General features: G+C 63.2%; 1 protein-coding gene across 14 annotated transcripts in view; it reads left to right on the forward strand.

Annotated features, from left to right (window-relative positions):
* The window catches only part of AATK (apoptosis associated tyrosine kinase), a 45,350-nt gene that overhangs the window by 9,761 nt on the left and 13,106 nt on the right, over nt 1–22,483 (forward strand). For 7 of the 14 annotated variants that reach the window (XM_073797220.1, XM_073797225.1, XM_073797219.1 and 4 more), the window contains 8 exons: nt 12,478–12,611; nt 15,784–15,931; nt 18,324–18,403; nt 18,724–19,064; nt 19,222–19,309; nt 20,254–20,387; nt 21,672–21,756; nt 21,833–21,954. In XM_073797220.1, the coding sequence (XP_073653321.1) occupies nt 12,478–12,611; nt 15,784–15,931; nt 18,324–18,403; nt 18,724–19,064; nt 19,222–19,309; nt 20,254–20,387; nt 21,672–21,756; nt 21,833–21,954 (1,132 nt within the window). Of the gene's footprint in view, nt 1–12,477; nt 12,612–15,783; nt 15,932–16,393; nt 16,446–18,323; nt 18,404–18,723; nt 19,065–19,221; nt 19,310–20,253; nt 20,388–21,671; nt 21,757–21,832; nt 21,955–22,483 lie in introns of those variants that run through there. The other 7 variants (XM_073797226.1, XM_073797229.1, XM_073797232.1 and 4 more) reach the window with 7 other exon arrangements.

A 22,483-nucleotide genomic window follows, 5' to 3' on the forward strand; every position in this document is an offset into this window, starting at 1 on the left:
GGCACTGGGAATACCAGGGGGCGTGGCTGTCTCGCTCAGAGCCAGGCTCACTGCCTGGGCTGGGCGGAGCCCCTCAGAGGGCCTGGTTGCCCCCACTGGAACCGTAGGCCAGTGGGGGCTGGGCCGGCTGTTCTGTGTCCTCATGTGGTACCGTGGTGCCGTGGGCTTCGGTGTGAGCCACAGGAGCAGATCCTCAGGGCCTCAGAGCCTGTGGCCGGCCCTGGACTAGGTGCGGTACGAGGTGGGGGCACGCAGGCGGCTGCCAGGCGCTCAGAACAGCAGTTTGGCTGTACTTGGGGTGGGTGACCCCGTGGGGGTATTCGAGGCTACTCGGCCACGGCAGGGATCTGAGAGCTCCCCTCCTTCCACAGGGGAACATGTTGGGGGCCAGGAAGGGTGCTGGGCCCTGGTGGTAGGTGGGCACAGGGTGGACGAGCGGACAGGGTCCTGGCCTGTGTGTTCCTGAGTAGCAGGGGTGGGGCCGGGTTCCCCCTGACTTCCGACAGTAGGATGGAACGTCCAGTGAACCTCAAGGGCCAGACGGGGCTGTAGCAGGGAGGCAGTTGGTGTTCTGGCCTCGGAGCCCACGGCCCCCGGCAGAGATGCTGGTCGAGGAGTGGGCTCCCCATGGTGTCTGGCCGCGATGGGGGGTCGTCCAGGACCCTCACTGTTGTGGAAGTGGCCTTTGTTCCAGGAGGGTTTGGGCAGCGCCCCAAGGGAGTGGGTGAAGGATGAGGCTATGGGCGTCTGGTGCAGATTGGAAAGGGGCTCTTGGGGGGAGCAGTGAGCCAGCCAGGGGCGCATTGGGGGTGCCCGCCCATGGGGGCCGGCAGGGTTGGCACACCCCTGACCCAGTCTCCACAGGTGTCAGACCGCTTGCTTAACATCTTTTTAAGTTGAGGTGAAATTCATATAACGTGAATTTAACCCCTTTAAAGTGTACGGGTCAGTAGCATTTAGTACGTTCACAGTGTTGTGCGGCTACCACCTCTCTAGTTCCAGAGCCTTTTCATCACCCCAAAAAGAAGCCCTGTGCCACTGCAGTACCCGTCCCGGGCCCTGTCCCCTGGACCCGCCTGTTCTGCACACTCCATAGGGATGGACCACGCAGTGCCGTGGAGGGGCCGTCGGACTCGCCCACGGCTTCTCCACCAGCTGCGCGGGGGCTCCTTTTTCTTCTACATCCTCACCAACACTGTTATTTTCTGCTTTAAAGATCATGGCCGTCCTAGTGGCTCAGATGGCTCCCTTACTCTTCAGAGTGGCTGCTGAGCCAGGCGGCAGCACGCGGCCCCTCCCAGCAGACTGGGAGACCGAGGCACTGGGCCTTGAGGCTGGAGGGGGCTGACTGGAAATGCTTCCTGAGTGCCGTGTGTCTCAGGCTGCTGGGGATGTTGGGACGGGGCCAGGCCGAGGGGCCAGCGAGGATGAAGGTGCAGTGGGGGAGTGGCCAGCAGTGGGCAGGCAGGCAGGTAGAGGGCTCGGAGGGGGCTCATGGGTGGCGCTTTTGGAAGGTGGCTTCAGTCCCAGGTGAGGAACCGCCTGGAAACCACAGACCCCCGAGGAGGTTGGGTAGGGTCTGGGCCATGGGGTGGAGCTCAGTGGCCTCAGCAGGGCTGGACGTGGGGAGGGGGCAAGAGGAATCCAGAGGCAGTTGGGGTCTCCCACTTGGGGAGGGGGTGGGAGGGACCCAGGGAGCGGGTTTGCCTTGAGGGGGACAGGGACTCCATGCTGGCTTTGGTTTGAGATGCTCCAGGACACCCAAGGGAAGGGCCAGGGCCAGGGGGATATCGGGGTCTGGGGCCCCAGAAGAAGCTGGGGACCAGGGTGGGAGCTGGGGCCCTGACGGGGTCAGGAGGGGATGTAGGCCAAGCCTGGGTCCACTTGGGAGGAGGATGGCGTCTAGCCCAGGACAGTGAAGGGGGCGGCTGAGGAGGTGGAGGGTGCAGGGGCCACCCCGGGACCCAGAGTGAGGCACAACCTGCTTTCCTTCCTGCACTCTGGCCGCGAGACGTGGCTCCACTGACCTGAGGATGGCTGGAGTCACTGACCCTTCTCTTCGCCGATCCAGGCCACCTCCACCTTCCACCTCTGTGTCCCCATTGTTTCCCTGGGGAAACCTTACGGACCTCCAGCCATGTGGCTCCCGCAGGTGGGGTTTGAGTGTGGGGTGGGGGGCAGACAGAGACCTGTGGAGACCCAGGACCCTGTGACGCCAGGACAGGATCTGGGCTCCATTCTGTTTACGGTGAGACCGTGGGGGTCTTTAAAGACGAGAGGGATGGGGTTAGGCGTGGGTGATAATTAAATAAAATTATACACATCTGACTCTCGACGTAGTACATGCTTATTGTAGAAAATATGAAAACTGCAGACGAGAAGGTATTAACTACCCAGAATTCTACCACCCAAGACAATCACTGTTCACATTTTGAGATATTTTCTTTCAGTTAGTTTTTTTTTTTTTTTTGACATGGTTGTGATCAGGATTTATAAACAATTCTATGTCCTGCCTCTTGTTCTCAAATTTACTGAGGCATAATAGAAATAGACTAAACTGAGCATGTTTAAAGTGTTGGGTTTGATGGGTTTGGTGTACGGATATGTCAGAACTCATGAAGGATATATATTTGGGAGACCCCATGAACCCTTGACCCCGTGGTCAAATAACAAGCATTTGCTTTGAGCCCAACCGTTTCCTTGTGTATCCACTTTTTAAAATTCGCATAAAGTTGATATTTCCTCATTTATTTAAAACATCTTCTTAAATTCACTCTCTGTGGCTTCTTTTGCAAATGTACTGTTGTTTTTACGGAATCTTTTTATTGTGACTATTTAGGCTGGTTTTTACTCTTATAAACACCACTGCAGGGAACATCCCTGTGTGAAGCGATTCCTGCCTGTGATGTTAACTTGCTCCTTCCTTTGTTTTTAGTCTGGATTTGTGTGCCATCCAGGCTGCTCTCTCGTTTAAATTCCCAGACCTGGAATCACTAGGCCTGGGAGTTGGCAGGTCTCCCAGGCCCTGCATGCATGTCTCCAAATCGCTTTCCAGAGGCTGCTCCAACTTACGCCCACCAGAGCGCCTGGGCAGCTGGTCCTGGTGTGTGGGCTTCGGCCAGACACCAGCTTCTAAGAATTCACGTGGTCGAGAAGCTGACATCGGGTGTGACATTTCGTTTCTTTTATTATGGACGAGGCTGCACATTTTCCTGTGGGCTGGTCAAATTGCATTTCCTTGTTTGTGGGCTGACTGTGTGGTGTTTGCTTGTTTCTGTTTTGGGGTCTTAATGTATTTTTTTAGTTTTTGCTGATTGTGTGCTCCCAAAAGTAGTCACATCAGTCCTTGACAAATTTTCTGTCAATCATTCGTCCTGGTTTGTTGTTTCCTTTTAATTTGGGGCTTTTATGGAACATATGTTTCTATGTGGCCAAACCCATTGATCTTTCATGATTCCTTCCGTTGCTTTTAGCTTAAAAATCCCTCTCCATTGAGAAGCCTGATATTTATCTATTTTCTTCTCAGATGCTATAATTTGACTCACTGATGTCGATCTGAAGTTATCCTGGTGTGTGGTCTGAGGCAAGACCACACGGGGCCGGGCATTCTGTGCAGGGTCTTCCGCTGAGGCCAGGCCTGGCTCTGGGCTGTGATTTCGCTCTTTACCTGTTGGCCCATCTCTGCTGCAGAACCATATGGTTTTAATGATTGTAGCTTTTGGACATGTTAAGAGTTAGAAAGGCAAGATCCCTCTCTCTGCACTTTTTCTAGTTTCTCTTGTTTAGAGCTTCATCCACTACAAGGCCATGGGTCTTGTTGATGGGTGCCTGGGAGGGGGTGAGGGAGGTGGGGTGACCCAAGTCGTGTGACAGCCCCCTGATGGACACCACTCACCTGACCTCACCCCCACTCATTGGTGGAACAAGTCACTCCTTTTACAAGAAGCCCGGCCTGGTACCTGGTTCTGTTCAGAACTGCTCCCTCCCCTCCTCACAGCTCCCCCCACAAATGGTCCATCCCCCTCCTCCCACCAGCCCCTCGGAGCCCTCCCTGGAGACGGACCGAGGCCAGGACCAGAGAGCACCAGCACCGAGGGTGGTTCACCAGAGGGATCTGCTGGGTACTGATGTCCACCCCCTTTGGGGAGCATAGGATCCGTGTCACCCCTCCCGTGTCACCTGCAGGGCCAGGCCCCCCAAAAACGGAGCCCCTTGTGAAGGGCCCTGAGACCTCCAGGGTGGGCCATGGGGGGATCTGTCCCCAAGGGACACCCAGGTCCTGGCCCTGCAGCCTCCACCCCAGCTTAAACCAGCTTCCCTCCCCCATCCTCTTCCATGTCCATCCACTGAGGGCCATGGGTGGTGTGGCTCGTGCCCAGACCCTGACGCTGGACCCCACTCCTGCCCCCTGCTTACCCGCCCTCCCAGTGGGATCAGGCTGGTCCTGGAGAACTGGATAGGACCTGTCATGTGGCGGGTGTTACAGTCGTGTACTCGGGGGACAGGGTGGGGGCAGAGTCCCAGAGCCAGCACCTGGCAGGTTTTATGGGGGACTGTGGGATGTCCAGGAGGCAAGGAGGGCTTGGGGACATGGGACTCTAGCCCTGTGGGGTCTGGAAGGAGGGTCTTCTGGCCCACCTGTCTCCCTTGGGTTCCCTACCCCAGTTGCAGGTCCCTGAGGTGATCTGGGGGACAGCAGAGAAGGTGTGGGAGGGGGGAATCCTCAAAGAATGTGTTGAACTTGAAAACGAAACAGGAAAAGCAGGAAGGGAGAAGGGGGAGGAAGGAGGGGGAGGGGGAGGGGAGGGAAAGGAGGGGTGGGGACCCATTGGTGGACCCGGTGTCCCTGCCTTGGGAGGTGGTGCCTGGCTGCAGCTGTGTGGGGGCTGTCACCCTGAAATGACCTGCAGTTCAGACCCCCACATGTGCCTGGCCCAGTGGAGGTGGGGTGGGGCCAGAGAAGGGTGGTTCCAGGTGGGAAGCTGGGTGGTACGGGTGAGATCTGACCCATGAGGCTGGGGGGTGGGGGCGGGCTCTGTTTGCTCATCATGAACTGGAAAGGGGCCCCTCCTGGCAGAGAAAGCATCCACGGGAGACCCTCGGGACACAGCAGTGCCCGGTAAGCGTGAGTTACTCTTCCTAAACGTGGCCATGCAGTTTTACCGAACGCTGTGCCTCCTTGGAAATGGCTGGGCCTTGCCCAGCAGTGCTCATCAGGCCACCGGGCTGGCCAGGAAGGCAGGGTCCCCTTCAAGCAGCAGAATTGGGCCGATGGAGGCCATAGGCCTGCTGGGTCGGGGGGAAGCTGGTCGTCTCTGTCTTGTTTTCTCTGTTGCTTCTGCAGGTGGATAGAATTATTATTTTAAGAAGTATCTAACGAAACAGGGTCCACCATCAATCATCCCCACAGGAGGGCGCCGCAGAGGCGGGACCTCAGACAGAGGAGCGGCCAGGAACGCGGGGTGGTTCTGGTCTACCTGCTGCTCTGGCTCAGATGCTGCGTGGGTTTTGGGGTGTTGTAGGGGCTGGTGGGTGTCAGAGGTGAGCTGCTGAGCATTTGTTACCCTGGGGTGTGAATACTCCTGGGTGTCAGGGAAGATGGGACAGGCGCCTCTTGGCTCCGCACACACCACCTTTGTTGTGATGGTCGATGGTTAACAGGTGTTTGTATTGTATGACCATGTCGGCTTTTACAACCTGCGTTTTCGCATAAGGGAGCTGGACTCTCAGTCCTTTCCTGTGTGAATTCATCTGATTAAAGCAGAGCCTTAATCACAACAAAAAAGAGCTCCTCTTACGCCAGAAACGTGACCCCTGCTGGTGGAGGTGGGGGTGGGCTGGCCGCTGCTCTCAGGGAGCACCACCCCAGGGACCCCCCACCCCCACCCCGTGAGGCTTCCTTCCAGAATCCCCGGCCCAGCCCCTGCCTCTTCCAGCCCCGTAGGCTGTGGGCCCGTTGAGGGGTCTGGGCCCAGGGTTTGCCCTGTGTGCTCTCAGCCACCCACGGGCGCTGCTTCTCCCTGTGATGTCACCACCCTGTTCCCAGTGTCCTGGCTCCCTGGCCCCAGTTCTGCCCACAGAGCGGGCATGGGGCACTGGGGAGGGCAGGGAGGGGTCCTGGCCGGGGGCCCCAGACTCCTGTCTGTTACTTCCTCACCCCAGCCCTTTGGGTGAAGACAGGCAGGCTATGTGCCTGCCAGGTGACCCTGGCTGTGGGTGCCCCCGGTTGTGGGTGCCCCCCACGGCGAAAGGGGCCTTGGGGAGTGAGCCCTACAACGGTGGAGGGCTGTGTGCCAACGCCCACGGTCACTTGGCAGGAACCTAGCCCACGGCTGAGATGCCACCCATCCCCCTCCCAGTGAAGGACCACTTTGGCCACCTGCCCCTGCTTAAGGAGGCTCTGATGGGGGCCACCTGCCCCTGCTTAAGGAGCCTCTGATGGGGGCCACCTGCCCCTGCTTAAAGCAGTTCATATTGAGGCCACTTGCCCCGCCCAGGGCGGCTCGGATGGAGGAAGCTTGCAGAGCGGCTCCGGGGACGCAGGCGGCTCGGCGTCCGGGACGAGGCTCCAGGGACTGAGGAGCTCACCTCGCTGTGGGGCACACGGGACACATGGGGAGTGAGCAGACCCTGGAGACCCTGGAAGGCAGGGTCTAGAGTTCAGAAGGAGGCGGGTGTGAGCTGAAGCAGTGGGAGCCTCACCCCATGCCGTGGAGGCCACACCGCATGAGTGCCCTGCCCCCGCCTTGATGCCTCCGAGGCTTGGACACGCCGGAGGAGGTCTGCACAGCCCCAGGGCAGACCTGGACGATGAAATGGACCCTAAGAGAGAACTTGCCAGCACTCAGCAGTCCTGCCTGCCCTGCCCCGTGTGTGGTGGGCCAGCCCTCCCCCATCCCAGCTGGACCGAGATTGGCGAAGTGGGGCCTGAAGGGGCTCTGGGATCTGGGTGCCCGCGGGGGCTACGTTTCCTGCCTGGAGGTGAGCGAGTGCAGGGGCGGGGGGCTCACTGAATGGGGTACAACCAAGGGCTCGGGCTGCAGGGCCACCCTTGGCCACTCCCAGGTGACTCCCGGTGGTGTGAACTTCACCTGGGTCTGTGGGTTATTTTTATAATCTTGGCGTGCCCTCTGGGCAGGAGTATGGGGGCAGAGAGGAGCAGGTGGTGAGCGGCCGCCCTGTGGCCTCGCTGTGGGGCCAGCCTCTGCCCCTGCTCCTCCTCTCCTCGCCCTCCGCTCAGCCAGCAGGAGGCCTGGAGCACCTTTTAGCCCACCCTTCACCCCTTACCTGGGGCTGAGCTGGAGTGGGAAAGGGCGGGGGGCGGGGTCTTGTGGTAGGGGGTCTGTGGTGTGTACCAGGCCTAGCTGACACCTTGGGTTGGTGTTCCTCTGTTGCACACTCGGTGTGGGGTGGCCCCATTTCCAGATGGGGAAGCTGAGGCTCAGGGTCCCACAGCTGGTGGAGCTTCCAGCCCAGCGAGGCCCTGAGCCCCCTCCCAGCCTGGCCTGGAGCTGCCCCAGCGCAGCCTGGGGAGGGTGAGCAGGTAGCTTCTTCCCACCATGACCAGGAGCCCCCTGGTACTGGCACATGGGCACAGAGACGTGCCAGCACTTGCCCGCCAGGTGCCCATCTCCTGTGGGGAGGACCACGGGGCCAGGCCCCACGGTGGTCGAGTGCCCCAGCGTGCAAGGGAGGCTTCTTGGCCGGGGGTTGGTCTTCCTCTGCTTAGCAGGCTCCCCTCACCTCTGGCCCCGGCACCCTCCCTTCCTGGAGCTGCACTGGGCAGCCCAGCCTGCGGCCCTTGACTATGACCTGACCTGGGAGCTGCTGCCCCCGCCAGGGCCCTCCGAGGCGGTGCCTGTCCATGCGTGGCCACTGTGCTCTGTGGGGCTGGGCAGTAGCTGTGGGTGCCGTGAGGGTCTGGCCTTCCCTTCTGCTTTGGGGGCAGGGTCTGGGGGCAGGGATGGAACCTCTGGTGACAGTGCTGCAGAAATGGGTCCCGGAGGCATTGGGTGGACAGAAACACCCGTGGAGGCCTAGGGTCCCCCGAGTGGGGGCCAGCCAGCAGGGCAGTGCCTCAGGGGACCCTCCTGTCACAGGGTGTTAGCTGAGGCCATGTGCCACGATGCTGGTGGGTCCCAAGTGCAGTAGCCGCAAGCTTGGACCCCCGGGTGGCATGCACCCCTCTGAGCCAGCCACCAGCCGCACAAGCGGGGCGTTTGTTCCCCACATCCAGGGGCCTGGTGCCTGGTACCCAGCCCTGCAGCCCCCAGACCTTGGCTTCAGTTCTGGAGCCCCTCACGGTTACAGAAGGGGGCTGGCACGGTGATGTATGTGCTGGGCTTCATGGCCATGTCCAGGGGCTGGTGTTCTGATCCTTTCTCACCTGCCCAGAGTCTACAGGAAGGCTCTCCCCGCTGAACCCTTGGACATAAAACGGCCAGAGAGTGCCACCTGGTGGGCGGTGAGGAACACCCCCCCACCCCCACCCCGACCTGTGTCTCACTGCCAAGCTGCCCTCCCGCGGCCTGTGTAGTTGTCCCCCAGGCCAAGGGTAGAGCGGCAGGCATCTGGGCTTGGGGTACGGTTGGAAGTGGGCCTTCCCGTGCTGGGCTCGCGTGGGGCTGACGGTCACGGTAGGGTGAGTGGCCACAGCGAGGTGAAGGGCTCGGAGTTTGGGAGCAAAGCCGTGGCTGGATGCTCTCTGCTGCAGAGGTGAACGGCCTGAGGTTTGTTTGAATGGGTTTTTCATTTCCGAAACAAACAACAAAGCCATTTGCAACTTTTGTCTTCCCGGGCACTCGTGGTGTCGTTCTGGTGTGTGAGTGGCCTGGTACTGGGGGGATGGTTTCGGGGTCACCGCTGCCAGGCCCCCTCAGTGGACAGAGCATGGAAGGACATGTGTGCAGGCGCACGAGTACAGACACACAGGTCAGTGCCTGTCTGTGCACTATAGGTGTGCCAGGTGCCCATACCCTGGGGTCGTGCAGGCACCGCCACCCGCCGCGGGCACCTCCGGCTCTTCCCCGTCCTGCACTGGCTCCAGTATGTTGCTTATTTGCTCTGCGGAACCAAATACCCACCTGAGGCTGCTCTGCCCCCTCCTCGTGGCCCCACTGCCCCAGCGTCAAACCTGATGGGCCTCTGCGCCCTTTGTGGTCCTGGCACTGTTCTCTTTCCTCCATCAGTGAACACAGGCTTATTGGTGTTTCCAGGCCCTGAGTGTTCCTCTAGCCCTTGACACAGAGAGCATCCCTGGGCTGTCACACCTCTCACTGAGGTTGTCAAAAGAATGAAACGAGGTGCTGACCCCTCTTGCCCTCTGGGAAGAGGTGGGGCGTGAATGGGACCCCATATGGGCCTCCCAGACTGTTAGTGGGCGCCGATCTTAAGGGCACGAGCGGGACCTTCCCCGTAGGCATCTTTGGTGGATGGTGGAGGAGCAGGGAGCCAGGAGTCAGGAGTGGGTCTACCCAGGCCCCCAGGCACCAGCCCTGTCGGTGTTTGGCTGCATCTATAACTTCCTTGAGCCTCAATTTTCTTACCTCTAAAGTGGGCACAATGATACCTCCTGAGCAGGCTTGTCGGGGGGACTGGAAGAGAGGGTATGTGTGTGTGCGTACATAGTGTGTGTGCCCCCGTGTGTGTGTTCGTTCACGCTGTGTTGATACAACAGGTGTCTCTGCCAGACACTGGTCTGTTTCAGGAGTTCACGGCCAGCAGGGCCCAGGCTGTAGGCGCCGGCCTGCGGGCTCAGAGAAGGGCTCCGGGAGCCAGAGCTGGAGGTGCTGAGGGCGTTGGTGGCTCCCTCCTGGGGGTGGCCAGGGTGCAGTGAGTGAGTGATGCCCATGTGTGGGCAGGGGGTGAGCGGCCCCTGTGCGGCCTTGGGATCTGGGGGTGACACTGGAGGGGACAGGTCCATCTGACACCGAGGGGCTGTTGGAACCCTCCTTCTCCCACCAGGATCATCCTCTGACCGCGGAGGGCAGGGCAGGGGCTCCCTGGGGACCGAGAGCAGTCGCCTAGCTTCTGACACGGACCTCCGTGTCCTCGTCTGCAGAGTGGTTCTGAGGGTGACACTCCTGTCACCTGCTGTAGTCTCGGGGAGGGGGGCAGGGTTTCAACTGTTCCAGCATTGGTGGGGCTCCAGAAACTGACATGTTTCGTAGATTTGAAAATTCAAGTCCACAGCCTCTCAGCCGCTTCTGCCTCTGCCCATTTGTTTGGTCTTCTCCCCATCCCCGCAGATCCACCTTCAGGGACGTGGGCATTGGATGGTGGGGGAGGCCCACTCGGGGCCCCACCCGCCACCTTCCTCTGCTGCTGAGTCGAGCACATCATGCTGAGTGCCCACCCACCCTCAGCCCAGTTCTGTGACCAGGGCCCGCCAGGGGCTTGGGAGGGGACCCACAGGAGGGCCGCACCCCAGGACTAGCATCAAGGAGGCTGAGGGCAGAGGCTGAGGCTGGGCCATCTGAGGTTATCCTGCCCGACAGCAGCCTGTGCGGCCCAGAGGGGCAGGTGGGTGATGGGCCTGGTGCCTGCTGCCTTCTTCCAGGCCCTGGGACCATCCAGGAGATGGAGATGCAGGAGTGCGCGTGCAGGCAGAGGTGGCGGGAGGGGAGCCTGCTGAACGCCCATGGGTTGCCATGGCAACAGCACATCCTTGGGGGCTTTCATGGCTTCTTGGGGGTGCGGCAGCCAGCGCTGCTCAGCAACCTGTGAGTACACGCTATTTGGGTGGGAGAGCCCAGTTGGGGGGGTGATGCTTACACAGTGGGTGGGCCCCCCACCCGAAACCTGGCCTGTGGAGGCCCCTGTGAAAGTATCTGCAGCCCCACGGGACTGGGGAATACAGCCAAAAGTTCCAGGGTCTCTTCCAAGGGCAGGCTGAGCTGGTTTCCCCTGCCATGGTGACCCTGCCCTCCTGGGCCCTCAGCCTCGCCTCTCTTCCCTGTGTGTGGGTATCTGGAATGAGCTCAGAAACTTGAGTAGGAGTCCAGGCCGCACTTGCCATTGTTCCAGCCTCTTGGGCTCACACTGCCTCCAGGAAGTCTTCCTAGATACCCCATTAACTGGTAGCTCTGGCTTCCCATGTGGGCGCAGAATGCCCAGGAGCAGAAGCACATCAGTCAGAGGTCAGCTGTGCCACCTCGGGCAGGCTTCTCACCCTCGCTGAGCCTCCATTTCCTCCTGTCCAGTGGAGACAGGCATGGCAGCCACCTCAGTGCCAATTAGGACCCGGTGAGGCGCTGCTGAGACCTGCTCTGACCTGAGGGACCAGTGATGGCAGGTGTGCTGGGTGGGATGATGGGGTCCTGAGGAATCAGCCATTGGGAGCTGGGGGGCTGGGGTACACAGTGGGCAGAGGAGCTGGGGACAGGCAGGAAGCCTCCAGGGTCCGAAGGGAGGACGGGCAGAAAGAAAGTCCTCGGGAAAGGGGCGTGCACTGGAGCCGGTATTGTGGGACAGGAGGGCAGGCCAGGGGTGGAACTGCCTGCCCAGCGTTTAGGGGACCCCGGCTGGCCCCACCACATTGTCCTGCGGGCACCAGATGGGCCAAGCTTCCCCAAAGCCCTGGCTCAGCGGGGGAGTGGGGGCAGCTTGGAGCCCTAATTTGGGGGCCATGCTTGTGTGTTGGAGGGCCACATTGTGCTGTCCTGGGCACCACAGTTACCCCATCACAGTTACCCCACCCTCATGAGGGTGAGCCATGAGGGGCTCACATGGACCAGGTGCTGCAGAACGAGGCACCCTGCTGTCCTCAAGACAGAAACAGCACCGGGGGTCCCTTGGTGGGCGTTCAGTAAGAGGGTGACTTGGAAACGCCAGACTGCATGGAGGAACTCTGCTGCCTCACCTTCTTGGGGACGGTGACATCCCTGTCCTCAGAGGTTGGACAGGTCCCGGCCCTGACCCCCAGCAGCCAGGTCCTCAGTCTCTCCCGCTTAGCGGGGCCCTGGTCCGCCTCCCAGCAGCCCCCTTCCCGGGTCTCACAGCCTTTACCAGTGCCATGCCATAGCTATGGCAACGATGGCAGCCCCCGGGGCCCACTCCACAGGGGTGGGTGGGCTGGCCAGTCTGAGAGACGTGGGAGAGGGTCCCCATAGCCCCAAGACGCTGAGCCCATGAGGGATGTCCACAGCCCCCCAGAAGTGGGAGCTGAGCAGGCCTCGCCAGCTCAGCCAGCCCCTTGTCCCTTGGCAAGGCCAGTGTGGCACCCAGGGGCCGGCCATGGACTGCAGGCTTGGGCCACCGTGGCCAACCCGTGTGTCCACCGGCCCTGGGCCGGCGGCTGTGCCTCCGAGTGTGGGGTCTTGGAGCAAGGGTAAGGGTGCTGAGGCTCAGACCGCAATGAATCGGGGGGCCTCGGAGCCCGGCGTGGGGATCCGGCTGGCCCCAGAGTGTGCCTGGGGGACTGGGTGCAGATGGGGGCCGGGTCGCAGAGCTGCCCTGTAACTCTCTCTCCCTCGGCAGACGGCGCCCCGCTCAGCGAGCTCTCCTGGTCGTCCTCCCTGTCTGTGGTGGCCGTGTCCTTCTCCGGGCTCTTCACCGTCATTGCCCTCATGCTGGCCTGCCTGTGCTGTAAGAAGGGCGGCATCGGGTTCAAGGTGAGGGCTGGGGGTCGGGGGAGGCTGTGGACGAGATCCTGAGGGCTGGCCCTCTGGTGTCCACTCGGCACTGGGCTTCCTTCCCTCCTAGGGCCCTCTGGGGACTATAGAGGCCAGGACCCCACAGCCCTTCCTCTGGGGGCAGCCGATGGGAGAGGCCTAGGGGCTGTCAGGGGCCCCTCCCACTGCCTCCCCCATTTTGGGTCCCCCTGTTGGGGAGGCATGGCCTCACGCTGTCATGTCCCAGCTCAGGGTCAGGCCTCTGTGTGCGGTGCACCCCGGGACGGTGAGGATGGGCCTCAAGGGGGCCACGGGGGCTCCTGAGCCGCTGTGGGAGGGGTCTCTATGCCTAGGGGGTCCTTGAATCCCTGCTTGTTCGAATCAGCAAAGGGAAACCAAAGTTGCCCAGACACGCTTCTCGGCATCAGAAGCACCTCTCTGGCTGGGGTCACCTTACTTTGGGCGTCTTCTGCCCCACGAGGAAAGGACTGTGCGCCACGTGGGAATCAGGGCGGTAGGACAGCAGGAGTGATCATTACTGTTCATGGAGCATCAGCTAGAAGGCTGGGCCCGCCTTCTCTCTGGCCGCCCTGGCAGGGCTAAGCTCCCGGGGTCATCCTGGGCAGGATTCCAGGGCTGAGGTGCCCCTCCTAAGGATGGTGGCCCAGAGGCATCCCTGGGGCGCTGTTCCCCAATCCTAGAAGCGCCCACGGCTGCTCCCTACCTTTAGCTGCAGCTCTGAGCATGGAGGACCAGGAGAAAAAGCTGGGAACTGAGGGGCCCAACCAGAGCACCCCCCCAGCCCTGTGGGCTGAGTTCTGCCGACTTAGCACATAGCGCCGCCTGTGGTCATTCTCCCGCCCACTCAGCTGCCCCGCCCTTGGCTGGAGGTCAGATTCCCGGGCCTGGTGAGGTCAGGAGGGGAGGGGCTGTCCTGTGGCCCAGCACAGCAGCCTGCCACCCCAGTCATCTCCATACTAAGTGACCCACATTGCAGCCTGGTCACCCCCATTTTAGAGAAGCAGTGCCCTCCGCCTCCCCCTGCTGTGTCTCATCACAGGGGGGCCGGGGAGCTGGCATCTGCGCAGCACTTGCCTTTTACAAAGGTGTCTTTGCCACATTTCACGGCAGGGCCATCCAGAGCTGTCTGAGGGGTGGGCTGGTGGAGCTCAGGGCCTGGGCAGCAGGGCCATGGCCCTGGGAGCCTCGGCTCTGCATCCAAGCCCCTGCCTGGGTATCCGCATGCCTAGCCCTGTCTCCCTGGCCTGCAGGAACACAGTGGGCTGGGCCAGGCGATGCTGGCATTTTCCTGGAGGATCCTGGGGCCAGAGAAGCAAGCGGGAGGGGGAAGGGATGGGAAGGGGGGAAGGGAAGGGGGGATGGGAAGGGGGATGGGAAGGGGGAAGGGGAAAGGAAGGGGAGGGGAGGGTGGAGGGGAGGGGAAGGAGGGAGGGGAAAGGGGGGGCCAGGGCTGGGCCTTGAGGCTATTGTATGTCAGCCCCTTCTCAGGATGCTGTGAGAACAAGGCCCCAAACAAGGGCCAGTGCGGCCCCCTCCTACCCGTGCCCTCCTCACCTCCTGGGAACATGGTGCCCGGAACATTCCAGCACCAGTGCGCCTCAGTGGGAGGGCCTGCCTGCATAGCAGGCTCCCGCCTGGGCTCTGGGGGGCCAGTGCTGGGCTCTCCCACCTGGAGCTGTGCTGGGAGAAGGGGCTGGGCAGTGATGCTCACACTGTCCTATCTGATCACCCGCTCTGCTGGCTCCATCCGGTGGGCCTCCAGGTGGCACCATCAGGTAACAGGCTGGGGCCAGGGCCAGACCCCGAGGTGGGTGGGTGGGCGGGCGTCTGTGCCTCTGCGGAGCCGCAGCTGGGATTACAGGGCGAGGGGGTTGGTTCTGACAGCCCCGGGGCCCAAGGGTGGTCTCCCGGGCCCTGGAGAGGGGGAGTCCCTGCAGGCCTTGTCCCCAGTGGCTCTGTCATCTCTAGGTACAGGCCGGGACCGGCCCGCAAGGACACCCAGAGGGCTCTCAGCCTCCCTGTTGCAGCTGAGGAAATCGAGGCCCAGAGAAAGGAGTGTCCTCGGGTCACAGGGCCGGGCAGGGAACCTAGGCCTTGCGGCTCCTAGTCCAGCCGCCTGGCCACAGGGGCGGCCCCGCTGCAGCTGCTTGGAAGTCCCTCGACCTGTTTCCCCACCTGGCAGCGGTCTGTCCTGGTCAGGCAGGCAGGCCTGTGGCGCTAGTACTGTGGTTCTGCTTGTGGCCCAGGGCTCCTGGGAGACTTGGCCGTGGCTCAGGAATGTGAGGGGGCTTCCTCAGACAGACGAAGGGGCAGCTGAAGTTGAAAATAGCCGGGCCAGGTGGGGCCCAGCCCGGTGCCCAGGGCCAGGCTCTTAAGGAGCCCGGGGAGCGGACAGACGCCCGCCCTCCTGGGTCGAAGTCCAGGGGCCCTGCAGGCAGATGGCCGCGGTAGGTGGTGCTGCCAGCTACCACCTGCTTGGGGGTGAAGCCGGGGGGTGGGCTCTCAGGAACGCTCCTTGTCTGGGAGGAGCAGGGGCGCTTAGTTTCTTGTCTGCTGGGTCAGGGTGGGTGGGATGATGGAGCCCCTGTCCTGGATTCCCCAGCCACGACCCTGAAGCCACTGACCATGGGGTACCCCCGCCCAGGGCAAAGGCTGCTGGGAGGTGGGGTGGCTGAGCGGCGTGGAGGGCTGACTCTGGATGGGCAGGGGCAGCTGGCCTCCAGCCGCCCCCCCCCCAACCAGTGCTGCCTACCCTGCCCTGAGCCTGGTAGGCATGGATGTGGGTGGGCTGAGGCTGGGCGAGGCATGGCTGCCCTGGGGCTCACGGCCACCACCCTTGAGGCTCTGCCCGTGGGAGGTGAATCCCCACTCCCCACCCAACACAAACCAAACCCCGCCCTCCTGGGGCAGCTGGTGCCCCTGCGGAGGGGGCAGCCGAGGAGTGGGGTCTGTTCTCTGCCCTGAGGAGCGAGGAGGTGGGTGGAGGGGGCAGCTGGCAGGGCTGCTGGGGGGAGCGGGGCTCTGGGAAGAAAGGGGCCTTTCAGAGCTGGCCTGCACCCCTTGTTCTCTCCCTGCCCTGCCCCCTGTCCCCTGCCCCTCCCCCTTCTGGGGAGCCCTGGAGCTCACCGCGTGTGTCACCCATTTGGCCCAGGAGTTTGAGAATGCCGAGGGGGAAGAGTACCCGGCCGACTTCTCGGCACAGGGCTCCCCGGCAGCAGCGGCTCAGAACGGGCCTGACGTGTATGTCCTGCCACTCACCGAGGTCTCCCTGCCTATGGCCAAGCAGCCCGGGCGTTCAGGTGAGTGAGCCCCCAGGTGGGCCCAGGTGGTGGGCGTAGGGTGTGGCTCTGGGGTCAGTGCTCCCGGGGAGGGGAGGCAAGGAGCTGGTGTGTGTCCCCTTTTGCTGGGACCTGGGGCGCTGTGAGCAGGCTTGGGCCAGCTGGGGCTACTGTGCAAAGGGGGTGGGGGTTGCTCCCTCTGGTCCTGGGGTGGGCACCTATGTGCTGGGAGGAGGGACTTCTCTGCGGTCCCTGGGATGCTGGACCCCGTACATGGGTTCCGTGGTGCCCAGGAGCAGGGCCCACCCACTGGGGGGGAGGGGCTCTTTGGGGCTCCTTCTGTGGGTGGAGCCTTTTGCTCAGGACCCTGGGGTGGGGGAAGGAGGGGCCTGGGTCCCCCCAGCGCGTGCAGGTGCAGGCGGGGCCTCTTCCTGTGGCTTCCTTGCCATGTCTCCCACTCGCCCCATCCCGTGGTCCCCCCAGCAGGCTGGCAACCCACATGGCAGATGCAGGGCCCACACTCCAGAGGTTAAAGGTCAGTGGCCAACCTGGGCTTTGAACCCACATCTGCCTGATTCAGCACTGCAAGAACCCCCCAGTTGTGTCTGGAGGCTGGTGGGTGGGGTCCCTGGCCCCAGGCCCCCTCCCTGGCAGCTCCTAGGTCAGGCCTGCGCCTACCCCCAGCTCCTCCAGGCTCACTGAGTAGGGTGTCAGGCCCAGGGGGGGCTCTGTTGGCACCAGGGCCTGTGATGGGTAGGCCTGCCCCGCCTGCGTGTGTTCTGGGCTCTGCTGGTCCTGACCACGGTGCTGCCCACCCCGAAGCCCAGCCCTCGCCATGGGCTGGGGGCCTCCAAGGTGCTGGCCTGGGCCCAGCACCCCCTGCACCATGACTGTCACTCCCCCCCCCTTGCAGGTGTCTCCTAGAGGAGACCTCACCAGTTAGGCAGGAATTTCAGGTCCCACTCTGTTGAGTGACTCAAAGGTCCACCCCATAAAATCTTGAAGGTGGGGTCTCTGCTATAGGAAGCCCCCCAACCTTCCTGGGTGACCATGGGAGTTTCTGAGCCTGTGCTGACAGTGCTGGACGCTAGGAGCTGTTGCGGAGCAAGGGGTCCCCTCAGGGGACACTGTACCCCTGGCCTGGGCCTGTCACCTGCCCCTGGCAGTGTGTGCCTGGGACGCCAAGGAATCTTTGAGACCCAGTGTCTTCTACCGCTTAAGGGACTGTCCCTGGGGATGCGGGGGGACAGGGATCCAGGAGGGGGCAGTGATTGCATGCTTTTTTCTAGTTTTTAGCTCTGTTCTGTCCTTTATAGGGTGCCCTGCTTCTGGGGAGGGGAGAGATTTGGGTGATGCTGGGAGGGCAGCCCACCTGGAGGTCAAGGATTAAAAACCTGGGCAGCAAGTACTACCCCTCGAAACCGTGGGGGAAGATGGCCCAGCCTTCAGGCTCCCCAGCCTGGCTCTGTAGGTGCTGCCCCTTGGGTGCGGACCCCAGAACCCCGGGACCCGGCCTGCCACGCCTCCTGCAGCTGCCAGGAGACCTTTCCCGTTGGCTGGCAGTCAGCACGCTCCACCTCCATCACTGCCCCACTGTCAAGACTGCTGAGCCTGCTTGGGGAGACCCCAGGCTGGACCTCAGGGGGAGGAGCCCCGGGACTCAGGGCCCCAGTGGGACCCCTTACCCCCAATTCTGCTCAGCATCAAGGTCAACATTCCATAGGGTCTCCAGTCCCTGGGAGCAGCCCCTCACCTTGGAGTCTACTGGCTGCCAGGCTCAGCCTGTCCCCTGGGCCCTCCGGGCAGTTGGCGTGGGAGCAGAATTCGGGGAATCCCTTGGGGCACAGGCGGGGTGTGGGTGGGCTCAGCAGCTCTGGCCCTTCCTCTGGGGCCCTCACTGACCCTTCCTGCCTGCTGACCTCACCCAGCCCAGCCTGCAGGAGAATGGGCCCAGTGTGTTCCGTACAGGGCTGTGCCAAGCAGCCCCCAACAAAGGAGCCTTTGGCGTGCCTGGCGCTGGAATGCCAGCCTGCGGCAGGGGTGAGGGGACGGGCCACTCCACTGCCCTCCTCCCCATGGCCTCCGCCCCAGCCACACTGCCTGCCCAGCGTTGCCTGTGCGCTGGTCCCGGCTCCAGGCCCTGATGTTTCCAGCCTGGCTTGTCCCTGTAGCTTGGGGCACAGCCTTCCCAGACCCACTCAGAAAGATGCATGGATGCGGCTTGCAGATCCACAGCTCCCCTGGGCAGCAGGTGCCCTGCTCCTGATGGCCGCCTCCATCAGGAGGGAGCAGGGGGCTCTGGGTGGCTCCCCAGAACAGGCCATGCAGGCAGCCCCTCTAGGGGCCAGGCGAGAGAAGATGGGGCAATGATGGAGGCTGAGCTGGCCTCTCTGAGCCCCCTGCCCTGTTACAGTGCAGCTGCTCAAGTCCACAGATCTGGGCCGGCACAGCCTCCTGTACCTGGAGGAGATTGGCCACGGCTGGTTTGGGAAGGTGAGTTGCCGTCCCAGGGGTTGGTGGGGATGGGGGAGGGACTGGCAGCGTGGTCCGCTCTTTTGCCTGGCAGGTGGAGAGGGTGGGTTGGCGACCTGCTTCTCCCAGAAACTTCCCCAGCCCTGGGGTCCCCTCTCAAGGCGCACTCTACTGGGCCCCTCCCTGGGGACCTCAGGGTCCGGCAGCCTCTTCTCTGCAGATCCTGGTGTCATGCTGGGAGATGCCTCTGAGTGGGCAGGGATGGGGAGCAGTGTCTGGCTCCTGGCTTCTCCCTGACCACCAGCCTGGGTGGGACAAGGAGTCCATCTTCCTCACTGCAGACCCCCAGAGCTCTGAGAACAGCCGGGGACCTTAGGGGAGGCAGACACAAAAGACGGAGTATTACAGCCACGAGGGCTCGCTCTCCCAGGAGCGGTCCAGAACCCATTTTGCAGATGAGTACGTTGAGGCACAGAAACAGACTGCTTTGGCTGGAAGAGCAAGGCTGGGGGCAGAGCTTGGGGACGGTGGAGTCCGCCCACCTGGTGACGCCTGCCCCGCAGGTATTCCTCGGGGAGGTGAACTCGGGCATCAGTAGCACCCAGGTGGTGGTGAAGGAGCTGAAGGTGAGCGCCAGCGTGCAGGAGCAGATGCAGTTCCTGGAGGAGGCGCAGCCCTACAGGTGGGTGGCACCTGGGGACAGGCTTAGCCGGAGGAGGGGGTGGGCCACTGGCCGGGAGGTGGGGCTGTGGGCCCTGTAGACAAAGGCAAGCTCTGTGCTGCCCCGCTCCTGCCCTGCCCTGAGTGCGAGTCAGGGGGCAGCCTGTTGGCTCCCACAGGGCCTTGCAGCACAGCAACCTGCTCCAGTGCCTGGCCCAGTGCGCCGAGGTGACGCCCTACCTGCTGGTGATGGAGTTCTGCCCGATGGTGAGTCGCCCGCTCCCTGGCCCTCCAGCCCCTGCCCTACGCTACTGGAAGGTGGGCCTGGCCTTCCTGCTGAGCCGGGGACCCCTCACCCCCACCCTCTGGGCCTCACATGCCCCCCAAAGTGGGGTCCAGGTGGCTCTGCACCACTACCTCCCAGAGGCGGCCTGGGGGAGGAAGGAGGTGGCCCCCGCTCAGAGACAGCGGCCGTCCGGGCTGGGATTCCACTGTACCCTAGGGGAGGGGGGCTCCCCCATCTGCCTGTGCTGCTCCCAGTCACGGAGGTTTTCCTGAGAGGCGCCCCGGCCCGCTCGGGGGGCTCACGGCCCTTGCGTCGAGTCCACGGCCTCGCCCGTACTTTGCTCTCAGGCCCCCCGCCACACACACACACACACACACGGCTGAGCCGCTTGCCGACAGGGAGGCGGCCTCCACAGACGTGGGCCCCCCCACCATCTAGTTTCTGGACTCCTGGCGTAGCCTCCCGGGGCTTCCCCAGGATGCCTGGGCCCTCCCTGGAGCTGAGCGGCGTCAGCAGGTCATCAGCGGGTCAAGGAGTTGCCAGAGGACACTCTGGCCACCGGCTCTGGGTTCCGCCCAGGCTCAGCGTCACTGCTCGTGTGGCCTGTCTGCCACCCACCAGCTGAGAGGTGGCGAGCATCTGGGCCCCAGGGGTCTGTATGCGGGATGTGACCCTGCTGGCCCGCAAGCCTGCCTGGGGCTGGGGCTGTCAGTGTGGGGAAAGTGTCCGCTGCCTGCGGGGTCATCCTACTGAGAGCTGGCCCCTGGGGGGCGGACACGGGCTTCTCTGGGCAGCGGCAGCCCTGTGGCAGCAGCAGGATGCCTGGTCCCCCCGTGGGCCCTGCTGAGGAGGGCGGGGCCGGGTGGTGGGCTTGCACGGGCACCCACTCCCCACCAGCAGGTGACAGTGCTGCCCTTCTCGGCAGGGGGACCTCAAGGGCTACCTGCGGAGCTGTCGGGTGGCAGAGTCCATGGCGCCCGACCCTCTGACCCTGCAGCGTATGGCCTGTGAGGTGGCCTGTGGCGTCCTGCACCTGCATCGCAACAACTACGTGCACAGGTGAGGGCGCAGGTGGCCCACGAGCTCTGCAGGGCCTCCGCACCTGCTCCGGGGGCCGCGTGAGGTGGATCCTCAATTAACCGGGTTAGTCTTTGTTCAGCCTCTAGGGACCACTGTACAAAGGGATCTTGTCAAATAATAACCAGGCAGATGGGAGTTGAACACCTGCTTCTGCAGGAGGGTTAAGCCAGGCGACGTCCACTGTCCAGCTGGCCTGGCTGGGCATGCGGTAGGGCCTGAAGCCCATCCTCTGTCGCCAGGGTGGTCAGCGCCGCCTGGTGGCCCTACGGCGGCCCCTACTCTCCTCTGTCTCTCTCAGGCCCGGAGGGAGGGGTGGCTCTGTCCTGCTTCCCGCCCTGGCCCCTGGATTCGGACAGACGGGCCAGGGCCCAGCGTAGGGGGACATGCCGGAAGAAGTGGCGCTGCGTGGCCCCGCCAGCCGCGGACAGCACTCGGGCCGTCCTCCCCAACAATATCCTGGTGCTGAGTGATGACACAGGCAACTCCAGCATCAGTGATTTTGTTGAAGAGGGCCGCTGCCAGCCTCCCGACCGGCCCGCCGAGCCCACCCAGCCCCAGGCGCCCATCTGTGGCCCCGGCACAGCAGCATTTTGGCCGATGTGTGCTGACCCCGCGTTTGCCCCAGTGCCCTGGGCCCCAGACACCCATGGGGCCACAAGGCAGGCAGGGGAGGAGCCGGCAGCCAAGGCCGGCCGTGGGTGGGAGGCAAAGGCGGGGGTGAGCGGCACTGCTGGGCGGGCACTCCACACCCCCACCCTGCCAGGGGCCGTGTGTGCACAGGGCAGGGGCAGGACCCTGGGGCACTCAGTTGCCTCACTGATGCCTGCCTTCAGGGAGCTGAGGGTGGCAGTGTGGCGGGCGGGAGGAGACTGCGGTGTCCCTGGGCTGGCTCGCCCCCGAGGGACTGCTCAGCAGACTGGTGTCCCAGGAGAAGCAGGGGAGTGGACTGGGGTCAGGGGATGGGGTTCCAGTGAGGCAGACCTCGTCCAAGGAGAGCCCTTGGGCACCTTCTAGCTGGCCCTGGGCCTCGTTTTCCTTGTCTGCCTTCTAACATGTGTGGCCCCATCCACTCAGACCCTCAAAGTGTCCAGTGCTGGGTGAGGGGCAGGGCGGGCAGCCTCTGAGATGCCCCTTTCCACCCACCCACCGACCGAACCGAGCCCAGGATGCCCTCGGCGACAAGCGGCCCAGTCCCCTCAGTGCCCTGGATGCCCCAGCCCGGCACTGCCAGCTGACCCCACCCTCCCATCCTCCCACCCTCAGTGACCTGGCTCTGAGGAACTGCCTGCTCACAGCCGACCTGACGGTGAAGATCGGCGACTATGGCCTGTCTCACGGCAAATACAGGGTGAGTGGGCCGGCTCGGGCCGGGGCAGGGCCGGCCACACTTGCCCGCGGGGTACCACTGTCCCGTGTGCCGACAGGAGGACTACTTTGTGACGGCTGACCAGCTGTGGGTGCCACTGCGCTGGATCGCGCCTGAGCTGGTGGACGAGGTGCACTGCAACCTGCTGGTGGTGGACCAGACCAAGGCCAGCAACGTGTGGTGAGTGTGGGCCCGGCAGTCGCCATGAGGACTTGGACCCCTGAGAGCCGACGACTTGATGCTCACCTGCGGCTGTCAGCCCTCATGGCTGCCCTGTCCGGTGCCGCGTGAGTGTCCAGTGAGGATGCGGGGCGCTGGGGGGCTGAGTCCCACCCGCCTGCCGGCTCCCTGGCATTGGAGGGGATGCAGGCTGGCCGCGCCAAGCAAGGCCACGTGTGTGAGGACGTGTGTGTTTGTGCAGCCCTGTCGCTCTGTGGGAGGTGGCCACATACACCCCCAGGTGAGGTCGTGGGGGTTCTGGGGCCCCCTGTCGCTGCCCAGTGCCACGGCCCACAGCACTTGGGCTGGCAGAGCGGTGGGGTCTGTGGAGGAAGCCCTGCCCCTCCCAGGGCCCGCTGGGCCGATGCCCGAAGACATCAGGGTCAGAGCACTCGGGCAAGTTGATGAGACGTGGGGCCTCGTGGTAGCACCTGTTCCCATTGAGAGGGGACAGTGGGGCTGCGGTCTCCTGTGACTGCAGCCTGGAGGC

This window comes from Tursiops truncatus, chromosome 20 (genome assembly GCF_011762595.2).
Source record: "Tursiops truncatus isolate mTurTru1 chromosome 20, mTurTru1.mat.Y, whole genome shotgun sequence".
Taxonomy (NCBI): Eukaryota; Metazoa; Chordata; class Mammalia; order Artiodactyla; family Delphinidae; genus Tursiops; species Tursiops truncatus.